The 16,894-nt window shown below is 45.3% G+C and overlaps 1 protein-coding gene across 1 annotated transcript in view; it reads right to left on the reverse strand.

The window, feature by feature from the left end:
- Positions 1-7,314, reverse strand: part of LOC129862455 (protein shisa-9-like) — a 97,441-nt gene extending 90,127 nt beyond the window's left edge. Inside the window, exons 1-2 of the mRNA XM_055934154.1 lie at positions 4,997-7,314; positions 4,605-4,712 (exon numbers count right to left, since the gene is read on the reverse strand). Coding sequence (XP_055790129.1) covers positions 4,605-4,712; positions 4,997-5,625 — 737 coding nt within the window. The 5' untranslated portion in view covers positions 5,626-7,314. The remainder of the gene's footprint in view (positions 1-4,604; positions 4,713-4,996) is intronic.
- Positions 7,315-16,894: the final 9,580 nt, after the last annotated feature.

Below are 16,894 nucleotides of genomic sequence, written 5' to 3' on the forward strand. Positions count from 1 at the left end.
CCCCTGGAGCTGAGTCAATGAGCAGTGACCCTTGTGTGTCTCTTCCAGGCACAGCCTCAAGGGGGGGGGGGGTCAGGAGAAGGTAAATGTCATTACATTTCCATCGCAGGTGGACTAGGAGGGAGGGAGGGAGGGAGGGAGTGTACGAAATCAGAGAGCACGTATTGTAAACCAGCCTTGAAGGAAATCTGAGCGATGGAGGGATGGAGGAAGGGGTGTGCCCAACTCTGTCTGTCTGTGTTTTTCTTTGGGTTGCTTCTCAGGTTGAAGATGACACAGCTTTTAATGTTTTTTCCTAATACTGAAAGACATTGAAACCCAGCAGCGAAGGACAGGCAACGTAAAAGGCATAGCTCATCAAAGAAGAATGTAGTGGTAGAGGGAGAATTGGTAAAGCAATCAAGTTTTTGTTTTGTTAATTTGCCTTATTGAAGGGCATAGCGGTATAACTAAAGTCAAGCCCTTTTTAGGAGCCATCTTAGTCCCATGTTATAGAACATGATATCTTAAGGTCCCAAGGATGGCCGTATCTCTGACACACACCCGCACGCACGCACACACACACACACACGCTCGCTCGATCGCTAGATCAGATCAGTTCCTTAGACCACCCAGGCTTCTCTTCCCCATTTTAATCCTCACCTTTGTGGATACTGCATGCCATGTTATCATGCCTGGGCCCATGTCCTCTGAATGTTGTGGTCTGAACCATGCACTACCAACCTAAAAGTCAGCATCATAATTCTTGTTGTTAATTTAACTATAAATCACTATTCAGAATGTGGAATGATGCCTTTTGGGATGAAGGTTATTGTTGTTTGTTTAAGTTCTATGCAATGTCCCTTCCGGTCGATGTCCTCCATTAGATTAGACATGCATCAATGGGTAGAGTGGTACATTCTGTCCTATATACACCGATATTTGGAGAATAGGAGAATTGTGATGTACTAACTGCTGTGAGATTTTAGGGGGGGGATTGAGGGTAGTATGGAAGTAACACTTGTCCTGGTAGAAACTGACTGTAAGATTTGAGAGCAGATACTGCATGCTGTTCTAATAAGCGCCCTATAGAGCAGCACTGCAGGGTGTGTTGTCAAAGAGGGTGAAAGAAAAGAAGAGAGATGGACAAAATGAGCTGTGTAGAAATGAGTTGGTCTCTATACACTCTGTGTAGAAATGAGTTGGTCTCTATACACTCTGTGTAGAAATGAGGTGGTCTTTAAACACTCTGTGTAGAAATTAGTCGGTCTCTATACATTCTGTGTAGAAATTAGTCGGTCTCTATACACTCTGTGTAGAAATTAGTCGGTCTCTATACACTCTGGGTAGAAATGAGTTGGTCTCTATACACTCTGTGTAGAAATGAGTTGGTCTCTATACACTCTGGGTAGAAATTAGTTGGTCTCTATACACTCTGGGTAGAAATGAGTTGGTCTCTATACACTCTGGGTAGAAATGAGTTGGTCTCTATACACTCTGGGTAGAAATGAGTTGGTCTCTATACACTCTGGGTAGAAATGAGTTGGTCTCTATACACTCTGTGTAGAAATGAGTTGGTCTCTATACACTCTGGGTAGAAATTAGTCAGTCTCTATACACTCTGTGTAGAAATTAGTCGGTCTCTATACACTCTGGGTAGAAATGAGTTGGTCTCTATACACTCTGGGTAGAAATGAGTTGGTCTCTATACACTCTGGGTAGAAATGGATTGGTCTCTATACACTCTGGGTAGAAATGAGTTGGTCTCTATACACTCTGGGTAGAAATGAGTCAGTCTCTATACACTCTGTGTAGAAATTAGTCGGTCTCTATACACTCTGTGTAGAAATGAGTTGGTCTCTATACACTCTGGGTAGAAATGAGTTGGTCTCTATACACTCTGTGTAGAAATTAGTCGGTCTCTATACACTCTGTGTAGAAATTAGTCGGTCTCTATTCACTCTGGGTAGAAATGAGTTGGTCTCTATTCACTCTGGGTAGAAATGAGTTGGTCTCTATACACTCTGGGTAGAAATTAGTTGGTCTCTATACACTCTGGGTAGAAATGAGTCGGTCTCTATACACTCTGGGTATAAATGAGTCGGTCTCTATTCACTCTGGGTAGAAATGAGTTGGTCTCTATTCACTCTGGGTAGAAATGAGTCGGTCTCTATACACTCTGGGAAGAAATGAGTCGGTCTCTATACACTCTGTGTAGAAATTAGTTGGTCTCTATTCACTCTGGGTAGAAATGAGTTGGTCTCTATACACTCTGGGTATAAATGAGTCGGTCTCTATTCACTCTGGGTAGAAATGAGTTGGTCTCTATACACTCTGGGTAGAAATTATTTGGTCTCTATACACTCTGGGTAGAAATGAGTCGGTCTCTATACACTCTGGGTATAAATGAGTCGGTCTCTATTCACTCTGGGTAGAAATGAGTTGGTCTCTATTCACTCTGGGTAGAAATGAGTCGGTCTCTATACACTCTGGGAAGAAATGAGTCGGTCTCTATACACTCTGTGTAGAAATTAGTTGGTCTCTATTCACTCTCGGTAGAAATGAGTTGGTCTCTATACACTGTGTGGAAATGAGTCGGTCTCTATACACTCAAAGGTGCTATCTAGAACATAGAAAGATACAGGTTATTTTTTTTAATTTACGGAAAAAGCAAAACATGCAATAATCTGAGACGGCGCTCAGAATCTTTTTTTTATTTCCGCCATTTTGGAGTCAACAGAAATCAGAAATTACATTATAAATATTCCCTTACATTTGATGATCTTCATCAGAATGCACTCCCAGGAATCCTAGTTCCACAATAAATTGTTGTTTTGTTCGATAATGTCCATTATTTATGTCCAAGTAGCTACTTTTGTTAGCACGTTTAGTACACATATCCAAACGCTCGTGCAGGTCCAGCCGGACGTCGGACGAAAACTTAAAAAAGTGATATTACAGGTCGAAGAAACTTGCCAAACTAAGTATAGAATCAATCTTTAGGATGTTGTTATCATAAATATTCAATAACGTTCCAACCGGAGAATTCCTTTGTCTGTAGAGAAGCAATGGAACGCAGGTCACTATCATGTGAAATGCGCTTGACCAAGACCTGGCACTCTGCCAGACCACTGACTCAAACAGCTCCCATCCGGCTCCACATCACATTAGAAGCCTCATTCAAGGTTCTACAGACTGTTGACATCTAGTGGAAGCCGTGGGAAGTGCAAACAGATCCATATCCTACTGTGCATTCAATAGGCGATGAGTTGAAAATCGACCAACCTCAGGTTCCTGGTTGGATTTTTTTCAGGTTTTCGCCTGCCATATGAGTTCTGTTATACTCACAGACATCATTCAAACAGTTTTAGAAACGTCAGAGTGTTTTATATCCAATATTAATAATAATATGCATATATTAGCATCTGGGACAGAGTAGGAGGCAGTTCACTCTGGGCACGCTATTCATCCAAAAGTGAAAATGCTGCCCCCTATCCCAAAAAAGTTTTAACTCAAAAGGGTTCTACCTAGAACCAAAAAGATATATCCTATGGGGACCGCTGAAGAACCCTTTTGGAACCCTTTTTTCTAAGAGTGTAGCATGAACATGGCAAGACCAGCTGGGCAGCAGAGGAGTAGCGACAGTATTCCAGTAATCTGAGAGACATTTATTTAATCTGTGTGAGTCTAATCTGGCCAGGACAGTTAATCTGGTATGAAGTTTTAATCAGGCAAGGAGTGTATATCGTTGGGGGGGGGGGGTGTTCTATTTTGGAGAGGTGTTAACATCTAAAAACAAAAAAAATGTAATCCTGCGAATATTTCTCAAAGCTGGAGACATTGATGGCCTTGTACTGTGAGAGCCGCTGTTCTCTCCCTGTGGAATAAGTATGTGGATTTCAGAGAGAAATATACAATTTATACTTCCCTTGGGCTTTTAGTAACTTTTTTTATGGAAGATTTCCATATCTCAATATTGGCCAGGTGGAGTTATATGAAACCATTGTGGAGTTATTAACTGCTGGCTAATAGGGACATTACTGTAAAAAAGGCAGAATGGAGAAGGGAGAGAGAGGGGGAGTGGAGGAGAGAGTGAGAGAGAAAAGGACAGAGGAGAGAAAGAGGAAGAAAGGGGGAGAGAAGACAAAGAAAGAGAGTTGGAAAGGGAGAGAAGCGTGAGAAAGAGAGAGAGATTCTAATTGGGTGAAATCTCTTATCCCGTGTCGCCCTGCTTCCGTTGATTACCAAAAACAAAACCAAGGGCTCCCAGAAGAGAGGAGGAGAAGAGGTGGAGGAGAAGAGAGGAGGAGTGTATAATAGAAAGAGAGATGAGGGGGATAAAAGAGAACAGGAGAACTGGTAAAGGGAAGGAGAGTTAAGCCTGTGTAGCGTAGCAGTGTTTCAGTAATCAGTAGGGGTTCGGCTCCAACCCTGAACCAGATATTTAACCTGACCAATGCTGGCTGAAACACTTTACAGGGAGATGAGGGCTGACTGGGATGTCATGTGGTGTACATACTGTAGCTATTAGGGAATATGATACATTATTTTGAGTAAATGTATCCATTGGCAGTATAGAATAAACTTAGTTTTGATAAGTATTTGCTTGATATCTATAGCATTACCTCTGGTCATATTGTGATCTCCTCCCTCTCTTTGTTTCTCTTCCTTTGTGCCTTTCTTCTCCTCGCTCTCTCTCTCTCCATCTCAACTTCTGGAGCAGGTCATATTCCCTATAGATTGTTGTTAAACACAACATCACCCTGCAGTTACCTTCAATATTCAATATGACAGTTTATGAATGTAAATAGACCACTGGCTAGAGTGATCAGGTAGGTCCCTGAACAAGTTTGTGAAAACTTTATGAAATACACAAATCTAATCAGTGGGTATTAAAACAATTAATATCCTTGCAATATGTTTCCCCCTAACAACACACACACACATGAATAAAAGTTGCCAAAAGAATTTGCCTGATTCATTTCATGGTTGCAGCAAAATAACCTCCCTCCCTCACCTGGCGTTGCTGGGGTCGTTCTGTGCCCCTGCTGATCCCCTGATCTTCTCCAGGCCCAGCTTGGTGAAGATGCCCATCAGCACCATGATGGCCACCACCCCACAGATGATGTAGACGATCATGTGGGTTCGATCCCTCTCCTGGTCACTGTGATCCTCGGTCACCATGGTGATGGGCTTGCCCGTGTTGGCCCAGATGGGCGTGTCATAGTTTGAACAGATGCTCTGGTCGAGGCGCTGCCCTCTGAACTGGCAGCAGAAGCGGTAGAAGCAGGTGCCGCAGCAGTACAGGAAAACGCCCATGTTGCAGTTGAAAGGTGGGTCCCACTGGCCCATCACGTCGTAGTAACCTTGGCAAAGGGTGCCTTTGGTCGGGATGACGTCCTCATCGTCCGCGATGTCACCGCTAGGCGTCGACACGCCACCGAACTCTGTGGTTACTAGCATGGTGACGGGCTCCACCGTGGTGGGGGTCATCGGAGCTGTCTGGGTTTGGATGGTGTCCGTGTCACTGGTGGTGGAGCCAGTGAGGTCCTGGGCCATGCTGGACCTCGTCAGAAGGAAGGAGAGGAAGAGGCAGGATAAGGGGCAGGCCGCCATGGTACAACGCATCCTCATCCTCCGGGCCATGCTGAGGCTTTAGAACCGTCCTCTATAGTGGGCCAGACCAGAGGTCAAAGGCTTGGAGTCTGAGACAGACCAACAAGGTTGGGAAGAAACTATCTAATGTCCAAACAACTAAAGTATGTAGTTCATGTCTCTCAAGCACACACAAACTAATCCTAATTGACGTTACATAGTTTTTCAACAGAATTGATTTGTATGGAGTTGTTCACTCACATAGTTCAATCAATCACAAATGTGACTGATGAATAATGGAAACAGACAGAGTTGGTTTGGTTTGTAGGTTATAAATGTTTGTTTTGGTAAATGTAGTGCACGCCAGCCGCTCAAAACAGTCCAAAATAGCTCAAATATCTGATGCTCTGGACTAAAATCCTCTGAAACATCACAATTGATGTGTCTTACCTTTGTCCTTTGAAATTGCCTTAAGAGAAATCCGCAGTTTCAATATTCCAGGGTATATTCCATGAACAATTGTCCAAAAACTTTACACAGCATTTTCCTTCATAGTGTACACGAGTTTATGATTTCCTTATGTGTTTTCCATTCTCCAAATAGTTATGTAGCAGCTTTGTCCACCACTGGCGACCTCTCCTCTCTGCTCTCGTTAAAGCAGTGTTTCCCTGTTCCTCCTCCCAGCACAGTGTTTGCGAATAGCTTGGAGGTCCAGACCAGACCAGTCCACTAGTGGTAGAAATCCCACAGGGTACCGCACTGCGTTCGCTGACAATCCTGCCTCTGTAAGTGAGAAAGTGTGATGTGCGAGTATGTGCTGTTGAATGTGACTCGCTCTGTGAAAACTCAACAGTTCAGGACCCAAATGAAATCCCCTCCTCTCCTGCACTCAGCGAGTACCACACAGAGGGAAATAGAGAGAGAGAGTAGAGAGAGAAAGAGAGAGAGAGAGGGAGGGGGGTCCAATCCTCTCCAGCTGCTGCTCACATCATCCCCTGAGAAGGAGGGAGGGGTGTGAAACAAAGAAAAGAGAGAGAGGGAGGGGGGTCCAATCCTCTCCAGCTGCTGCTCACATCATCCCCTGAGAAGGAGGGAGGGGTGTGAAACAAAGAAAAGAGAGAGAGGGAGGGGGGTCCAATCCTCTCCAGCTGCTGCTCACATCATCCCCTGAGAAGGAGGGAGGGGTGTGAAACAAAGAAAAGAGAGAGAGGGAGGGGGGTCCAATCCTCTCCAGCTGCTGCTCACATCATCCCCTGAGAAGGAGGGAGGGGTGTGAAACAAAGAAAAGAGAGAGAGGGAGGGGGGTCCAATCCTCTCCAGCTGCTGCTCACATCATCCCCTGAGAAGGAGGGAGGGGTGTGAAACAAAGAAAAGAGAGAGAGGGAGGGGGGTCCAATCCTCTCCAGCTGCTGCTCACATCATCCCCTGAGAAGGAGGGAGGGGTGTGAAACAAAGAAAAGAGAGAGAGGGAGGGGGGTCCAATCCTCTCCAGCTGCTGCTCACATCATCCCCTGAGAAGGAGGGAGGGGTGTGAAACAAAGAAAAGAGAGAGAGGGAGGGGGGTCCAATCCTCTCCAGCTGCTGCTCACATCATCCCCTGAGAAGGAGGGAGGGGTGTGAAACAAAGAAAAGAGAGAGAGGGAGGGGGGTCCAATCCTCTCCAGCTGCTGCTCACATCATCCCCTGAGAAGGAGGGAGGGGTGTGAAACAAAGAAAAGAGAGAGAGGGAGGGGGGTCCAATCCTCTCCAGCTGCTGCTCATATCATCCCCTGAGAAGGAGGGAGGGGTGTGAAACAAAGAAAAGAGAGAGAGGGAGGGGGGTCCAATCCTCTCAAGCTGCTGCTCACATCATCCCCTGAGAAGGAGGGAGGGGTGTGAAACAAAGAAAAGAGAGAGAGGGTGGGGGGTCCAATCCTCTCCAGCTGCTGCTCACATCATCCCCTGAGAAGGAGGGAGGGGTGTGAAACAAAGAAAAGAGAGAGAGGGAGGGGGGTCCAATCCTCTCCAGCTGCTGCTCATATCATCCCCTGAGAAGGAGGGAGGGGTGTGAAACAAAGAAAAGAGAGAGAGGGAGGGGGGTCCAATCCTCTCCAGCTGCTGCTCACATCATCCCCTGAGAAGGAGGGAGGGGTGTGAAACAAAGAAAAGAGAGAAAAACTGAGATGCACTTTACTTTCTGTCACAAATAGTTTTTTCTGAATAATACGGTGTGTGTTTGATCTGCTCTCTATCTAAATGTATGTAGTTCTAAGTCGAACAGACATCTGTTTACTCCCTCCAATTGTTTAGTTGCATATACTTTGGTTATCTGTCTGCTTCTCATTCGTCCTCATTCTCTCAGACGGCCCATACATGGTGAACACAGATTAACGTGTGTGTGTCTGTGTCTGCCAGATTAAGTCCAGAAGTCCAACTCTTGGGTCTTCCATGTGTTTGGTTTGTTACAAATCTCAACCTGTGCTGAGACACAGCGATACCCTCACTCTGTCGGCCTAAACCACAGCAGCTGGAATCCAATGACAAGAGCCTGCAAGGCATACCTGCACACACACTGACACCAGCTCAAATTCTAACAGCTTTTCCCAGTGTGAATTATATAAAACCTAAATTGTATGAAAATAGATACATAGATTGACTAGGTTTTTTTTGCTCTCCTTCAACCTTGACTCTTCTTTCCGCTCCTTTACTTTGCCTTCCACCATCCTCCCTTTTTCTCTCCTTTCTCAACACTTTGCTTTCACCAAAGCAGATCAGTGACCAAGATGGCGTAGCAGTCAGACGTGTGTTGTCTTTGTCTTATCCCGTGTAAATAGACGTTTTTCTTTTTTTCTCATATACATTTTAATCTCACTTTCTATCTACGTACTAAATATACTTTCCTGCAACCCGCCTCACCCAATGTGGTATGGATCTGCTATTTTTATTCCTTATAACTGGAACCTCTGTCAGGAGCTAGCCAGATAACTAGCTACTAGACTTTGTTAGCCACGGCTAGCGGTCTTCACCTTTTTAGCTCGGACACCGGCAGCTTTAGCTCGGACAATACATGGCAGTCTGCACAGCGCGATATCAACCCAGAGCATATCGACTGCTTCTCTCTACCACATCACCGGATTCCTGCCGCTCTTGATCATTACACAGGATCATCCAGCTAGCTAGCTGCTACCGAGTGGCTACTGTTAGCTAACGCCTCTGTCCTGAAGCAAGCACCAGTTAGCCTTGAGCTAGCCTCAAGCTAGGCCCATATACCAGCTAATTCTAGGGCTACAATATCTCTTTTGCCAATTGGCCTGGACCCTTTATTGTCGACACGGAGCCCATCCGAGCCATCACGACTTATCTGCCAACGTAATTGCCCGATGTGGTCTCAACAGGCTTTTTTTTGTTGCGATGTCGCCGAAGACCCATCTTCTTGCCCAGGCCCGTTAGCTTTCTAAACGCTGTGTTTCCCGCTCGCCTAGCGTTGTACTGACTACTGAACGGCTCCCTGACTCACCTACTGCTGTTCTTTGGACCCTATGAACACTCGGTTACACAGTTGATGCTCCCTGGACTGTTTCAATAACACAGTACCTCATTTTGCTTACCTGTCGGCCCCAGCCTCGAACTCAGGTCCTGTACGTACCTAACTGACCCGCTCTGCCCATTCATCACCATTTACCCGTTGTTGTCTTAGCTCTCCTGACCAACACCTGTGACTGCTTTATGCCTCTCTCCAATGTCAATATGCCTCTCTCTAATGTCAATATGCCTTGTCTACTGCTGTCTCAGCTAGTTCTTATTGTTTTTTTTTACTGTAGAGCCCTCAGCCCCGTTGACCTTGCCTCAGATAGCTCTTTTGTCCCACCCCCCACACATGCGGAGACCTCTACCTGGTGTAACGGATGTGAAATGGCTAGCTAGTTAGCGGGTACGCGCTACTAGCGTTTCAATCAGTTACGTCACTTGCTCTGAAACCTAGAAGTAGAGTTGCCATGGCCTTTGTGGAGCGATGGGTGACGATGCTTCATGGGCGACCGTTGTTGATGTGTGCAGAGGGTCCCTGGTTCGCGCCCGTGTCGGGGCGAGGGGACGGTTTAAAAGTTATACTGTCACATTGATGCTGTTGACCCGGATCACTGGTTGCTGCGGAAAAGGAGGAGGTTGAAAGGGGGGTGAGTGTAACGGATGTGAAATGGCTAGCTAGTTAGCGGGTACGCGCTACTAGCGTTTCAATCAGTTACGTCACTTGCTCTGAAACCTAGAAGTAGAGTTGCCGTGGCCTTTGTGGAGCGATGGGTAACGATGCTTTGTGGACGACCGTTGTTGATGTGTGCAGAGGGTCCCTGGTTCGCGCCCGTGTCGGGGCGAGGGGACGGTTTAAAGTTATACTGTTACACTGGCTTAAATGGTGCCACCAGAGACGAAATCTCTCACCGTCACTCAACTCCTAGGTTAACCTCCACTGTACTCACATCCTACCATACCCTTGTCTGTACATTATGCCCTGAATCTATTCTACCACGCCCAGAAATCTGCTCCTTTTATTCTCTGTTCCCAATGCACTAGACGACCAGTTCTTATAGCCTTTAGCCATACCCTTATCCTTCTCCTCCTCTGTTCCTCTGGTGATGTAGAGTTTAACCCAGGCCCTGAAGACCCCAGTACCACACCTATTCCCCAGGCGCTATCATTTGTTGACTTCTGTAACCGTAAAAGCCTTGGTTTCATGCATGTTAACATCAGAAGCCTCCTCCCTAAGTTTGTTTTATTCACTGCTTTAGCACGCTCCACCAACCCTGATGTCCTAACCGTGTCTGAATCCTGGCTTAGGAAGGCCACCAAAAATTCAGAAATTTCCATCCCAAACTATAACATTTTCCGTCAAGACAGAACTGCTAAAGGGGGCGGAATTGCAATATACTGTAGAGTTCTGTCATACTATCCAGGCCTATGCCCAAACAGTTCGAGCTTCTACTTTTAAAAATCCACCTTCCCAGAAATAAGTCTCTCACTGTTGCCGCTTGTTATAGACCGCCCTCAGCCCACCATATGTAAATTGATTGTCCCCCATTTATCTTCAGAGTTCGTAATGTTAGGTGACCTAAACTGGGATATGCTTAACACCCAGGCTGTCCTACAATCTAAGCTAGATGCCCTCAATCTCACACAAATTATCAAGGAACCTGCAACCCCAAATCTGTAAACACGGTCATCCTGACCAACCTGCCCTCTAAACACACCTCTGCTTTCTTCAACCAGGATATCAGCGATCACTGCCTCATTGCCTGCATTCGTAACAGGTCCGTGGTCAAACGACCACTCCTCATCACTGTCAAATGCTCTCTAAAACACTTCAGCGAGCAGGCCTTTCTAATCGACCTGGCCTGGGTATCCTGGAAGGATATTGACCTCCTCACCATCTTAAATAAGCATGCCCCATTCAAAAAATGTAAAACTAAGAACAGATATATCCCTTGGTTCACTCCAGACTTGACTGCCCTTGATACAAAAACATCCTGTCGCGTACTGCATTAGCATCGAAAAGCCCCCACTAAATAGCCCCCGATAAATCCACGATAATCGAGAATTTCAATAAGCATTTCTCTACGGCTGGCCATGCTTTCCACCTGGCTACCCCTGCCCCGGCCAACAGCTCTGCACCCCCCGCAGCAACTTGCCCAAGCCCCCCCCCCCCCGCTTCTCCTTCACCCAAATCCAAATAGCTGATGTTCTGAAAGAGCTGCAAAATCTGGACCCCTACAAATCAGCTGGGCTAGACAATCTGGACCCTCTCTTTCTAAAATTATCCGCCGCAATTGTTGAAACCCTTATTACTTGACTGTTCAACCTCTTTCGTATCGTCTGAGATCCCTAAAGATTGGAAAGCTGCCGCGGTCATCACCCTCTTCAAAGGGGGTGACACTCTAGAGCCAAACTGCTACAGACCTATATCTATCCTACCCTGTCTTTCTAAGGTCTTCGAAAGCCAAGTTAACAAACAGATTACCGACCATTTCGAATCCCACCGTACCTTCTCCGCTATGCAATCTGGTTTACAAGCTGGTCACTGGTGTACCTCAGCCACGCTCAAGGTCCTAAACGATATCATAACTGCCATCGATAAAAGACAGTACTGTGCAGCCGTCTTCATTGACCTGGCCAAGGCTTTTGACTCTGTCAATCGCTGTATTCTTATCGGCAGACTCAACAGCCTTGATATCTCTAATGACTGCCTCGACTGGTTCACTAACTCAGACAGAGTTCAGTGTGTCAAATTGGAGGGCCTGTTGTCCGGACCTCTGGCAGTCTCTATGGGGGTGCCACAGAGTTCAATTCTCGGGCCGACTCTTTTCTCTGTATACATCAATGATGTTGCTCTTGCTGCTGGTGATTCTCTGATTCACCTCTATGCAGACGACACCATTCTGTATACTTCTGGCCCTTCTTTGGACACTGTATTAACAAACCTCCAGACGAGCTTCAATGCCATGCAACGCTCCTTCCATGGCCTCCAACTGCTCTTAAATGCTAGTAAAACGAAATGCATGTCCTTCAACCGATCGCAGCACGCACCCGCCCGTCCGACTAGCATCACTACTCTGGACGGTTCTGACTTAGAATATGTGGACAACTACAAATACCTAGGTGTCTGGTTGGACTGTAAACTCTCCATCCAGACTCACATTAAGCATCTCCAATCCAAAATTAAATCTAGAATCGGCTTCTTATTTCGCAACAAAGCCTCCTTTACTCATGCTGCCAAACATACCCTCGTAAAACTGATTATCCTGCCGATCCTTGACTTTGGCGATGTCATTTACAAAATAGCCTCCAACACTCTACTCAGCAAATTAGATGTAATCTATCACAGTGCCATCCGTTTAGTCACCAAAGCCCCATATACCACCCACCACTGCGACCTGTATGCTCTCGTTGGCTGGCCCTCGCTTCATAATCGTCGCCAAACCCACTGGCTCCAGGTCGTCTATAAGTCTTTGCTAGGTAAAGCCTCGACTTATCTCAGCTCACTGGTCACCATAGCAACACCAACCCGTTGAACGTGCTCCAGCAGGTATATTTCACTGGTCATCCCCAAAGCCAACTCCTTCTTTGGCCGCCTTTCCTTCCAGTTCTCTGCTGCCAATGACTGGCACGAATTGCAAAAATCACTGAAGCTGGAGACTCATCTCCCTCACAAACTTTAAGCATCAGCTGTCAGAGCAGCTTACCGATCACTGCACCTGTACACAGCCCATCTGTAAATAGCCCACCCAACTACCTCATCCCCATATTGTTATTTATTTTTGCTCTTTTGCACTCCAGTATTTCTACTTGCACATCATAATCTGCACATCTATCACTCCAGTGTTAATGATACATTGTAATTGTTTCGCCACTATTGGCCTATTTATTGCCTTACCTCCCTAATCTTACTGCATTTGCACACACTGTATATAGATTTGTCTATTGTGTTATTGTCTGTACGTTTGTTTATCCCATGTGTAACTCTGCATTGTTGTTTTTGTCGCACTGCTTTGTTTTATCTTGCGCAGTTGTAAATGAGAACTTGTTCTCAACTGGCCATACCTGGTTAAATAAAGTTTTTTTTTTTTTTTTTTTATCACTGTGTGTCTGTTCACCTCTTCCTTTACATGGTCTTTCTGGATCAGAGAGCGAGAGAAATAGAAAGAGAGAGAGGAGGGAATAGGAGACAACAGGGGGTGTATAGTAAGTACAGCGTAAGAGAGAGGGACAAAAGGAGAAGAAAATAGGGACTGGAGACTTGAACTAGAGAGAGATACTGGGCCAAGGAGGAATGAGAGAGAGAGAGAGATAATGGACCAAGGAGGAACGAGAGAGAGATACTGGGCCAAGGAGGAACAAGAGAGAGAGAGAGATACTGGGCCAAGGAGGAACAAGAGAGAGATACTGGGCCAAGGAGGAACGAGAGAGAGAGAGATACTGGGCCAAGGAGGAACAAGAGAGAGAGAGATACTGGGCCAAGGAGGAACAAGAGAGATACTGAGCCAAGGAGGAACAAGAGAGAGATACTGAGCCAAGGAAGAATGCAATTGAGAGATACTCGGCCAAGGGGGAACGCAAGAGAGAGATACTGGCCCAAGTGTAACCGATGTGAAATGGGTAGCTAGTTAGCGGTGGTGCGCGCTAATAGCCTTTCAATCGGTGACGTCACCCGCTTTGAGACCTTGAAGTAGTGGTTCCCCTTGCTCTGCAAGGGCCGTGGCTTTTGTGTAGCGATGGGTAACGATGCTTCGTGGGTGACTGTTGTTGATGTGTGCAGAGGTGTTTTGCTGTGTGTTTTCTTCTCATGCATTTAGAAACAAAGATTGCATTAAATAAAGGTGAAATAAAAAAATAAAAAATAAAGTTCTTACCTCCCCTCGTTTCACTTTCTCCATACAAGTACTGTATATGACCTCTGAGTCCATACATCTATAGCCTCTGAGTCCATACATGACGCTACGGTGTATGATCGGCCCTAATCTATGTGCTCTCTGTCACCTCCAGCCACATGGCAAATGGCCCAAGCTAATGCCCAAGAACCAGCCAGCCATTCCCCCATTGATGGGCCAAAATGCATCTCTCTTTTGCTGTATCCAGAGGACTGACTTTTAAATGTGTGATATAATAATTCTACAGCAGCCATGTTTGGTATCTCAAACTTTTCCTCTGAATAGAACTCTGATGCCATCTATATGTATGGTCTCTGTGGTAACTTGTATCTGGACAGGGTGAACTGTGAACTTTACATTATTCTATGCAAACGGGTTTTATTGTCCTCTCAGGAATTCTGTCTTATTTACATTAGTCCCATCCGTCACACAAGCCTTTAGATGGTGTGACACCCTATGGAGAATGGGGCGATCAGATTACTGTAAACTTAGTATCATTTGGTGGTTGGTTTTACACCTTCTGATGTTATAAATGAAATGAGGGTATGCTGTTCTCTCTCTTATTGTAACGTTTTCTTCCATTGGTGAAGGAGAGGACCAAAATGCAGCGCGGCTAGTGTTCAACATATTTAATAAACAAAGAGACGAATACGTGAACACTATACAAAATAACAAATGTGAAAACCGAGACAGACCTATCTGGTGCAGAACACAAACACAGAGACAGGAAACAATCACCCACAAAATCCCAACACAAAACAAGCCTCCTATATATGATTCTCAATCAGGGACAACGATTGACAGCTGCCTCTGATTGAGAACCATATTAGGCTGGACACAGAAACAGAAAAACTAGACACACAACATAGAATTCCCATCCAGCTCACGTCCTGACCAACACTAAACAAGCAAAACATAAGAACTCTGGTCAGGACGTTACACTTATCCTGTATTCTGTTTATTGGAGGAAGGTTGTGTGACATTTTGCCTCTGGCCTTTTAGGCATCGCTTTGTTAACCTTAGGATCTATATTTCTAGAATTATGTTTTGTTAATGTCAGCATTGCCTTGTAACTTAAGTTTTATGCCTTGCATGTGAATCCATTATTTTTACAAGGTTATTAAATAATAATTGTTTTGACTGTCACTTCTCATGACCATTCCTTGATCCCAGTCAGCTAAATGCATAATACTTGTGTCACACCCTGGCCTTAGTATTCTTTGTTTTCTGTAATATTTTGGTTAGGTCAGGGTGTGACAGGGGGGATGTTTGTGTGTATTTGTCTCGTCTTGGGTGGTTGTATTGTATTGGCAGGTTTTGTAGAGGTTATGTGTTTAGTGTAGGTCTCTAGGTAAGTCTATGGTTGCCTGAATGGTTCTCAATCAGAGACAGCTGTCTTTCATTGTCTCTGATTGGGAGCCATATTTAAGGCAGCCATAGGCATTAGGCTATTGTGGGTAATTGTCTATGTCTAACGTTAGTAGCTTATGTATGCACTTTAGTTTGTAGCTTCACGTTTAGTATTTGTAAAAGTGTTCGTTTCGTGTTTCGTCTTCTCTAATAAAAGAAGATGTATCACGCTGCGCCTTGGTCCACTCTTCCTCATCAAGACGATCGTGACAACTTGATTGCACATGGTTTTACTATAATGTTAAATGGAGTCAGAAATTCACTGTAATATACTGATCATATACATTTTATAGTCTTATCAAGGGTCGCATGTGATGTGTAAATAATATGCATATATATTAAATATTACTTCACTACAACGGCACTCAACTACTCTGTGACAACCATAGAGATTCACTGAATAATCAAATCAAATGTTATTTGTCACATGCAAAGAATACAACAGGTGTAGACCTTACAGTGAAATGCTTACTTACAAACCTTAACCAACAATGCAGTTTTAAGAAAAATAAGTGTTAAGTAGAAAATAGATGTAAAGTAAAATAACAAATAATTAAAGAGCAGCAGCAAAATAACAGTAGCGAGGCTATATACAGGGGGTACCGGTACAGAGTCAATGTGCTGGAGCACTGGTAGTCGAGGTAATTGAGGTAATATGTACATGTAGGTAGAGTTAAAGCGACTATGCATAGACAATAAACAGAGAGTAGCAGCAGCGTTAAAGGGGGGGTGACAATGCAAATAGTATGGGTAGCCATTTGATTAGGTGTTCAGCCTTTTGGACCTAGACTTGGCTCTGCTGTACCGCTTGCCATGCGGTAGCAAAGAGAACAGTCTATGACTAGAGTCTTTGAGTCTGACAATTTTTAGGGCCTTCCTATGACACTGCCTGGTATAGAAGTCCTGGATGGCAGGAAGCTTGGCCCTAGTGATGTACTGGGCCGTACGCACTACCCTCTGTAGTGCCTTGCGGTCAGAGGCCAAGCAGTTGCCATACCAGGCAGTGATGCAACCGGTCAGGATGCACTCGATGGTGCAGCTGTAGATCTTTTAAAGGATCTGAGGACCCATGCCAAATCTTTTCAGTCTCCTGAGGGGGAATAGGCTTTGTCGTGCCCTCTTCACGACTGTCTTGGTGTGTTTGGACCATGATGGTTTGTTGGTGATGTGGACACCAAGGAACTTGAAGCTCTCAACCTGCTCCACTACAGCTCCGTCGATGAGAATGGGAACGTGCTCGGTCCTGCTTTTCCTGTAGTCCACAATCATCTGCTTTGTCTTGATCACGTTGAGGGAGAGTTTGTTATCCTTGCACCACATGGCCAGGTCTCTGACCTACCCCCATAGGCTGTCTCATCGTTGTCGGTGATCGGGTCTACAACTGTTGTGTCGTCTGCAAACTTAATGGTCTTGGAGTTGTGCCTGGCCATGCAGTCATGGGTGAACAAGGAGTACAGGAGGGGACTGAGCACGCACCCCTGAGGGGCCCCTGTGTTGAGGATCAGTGTGGCAGA

This window comes from Salvelinus fontinalis, chromosome 1, assembly GCF_029448725.1.
Source record: "Salvelinus fontinalis isolate EN_2023a chromosome 1, ASM2944872v1, whole genome shotgun sequence".
In the NCBI taxonomy this organism is placed as follows: Eukaryota; Metazoa; Chordata; class Actinopteri; order Salmoniformes; family Salmonidae; genus Salvelinus; species Salvelinus fontinalis.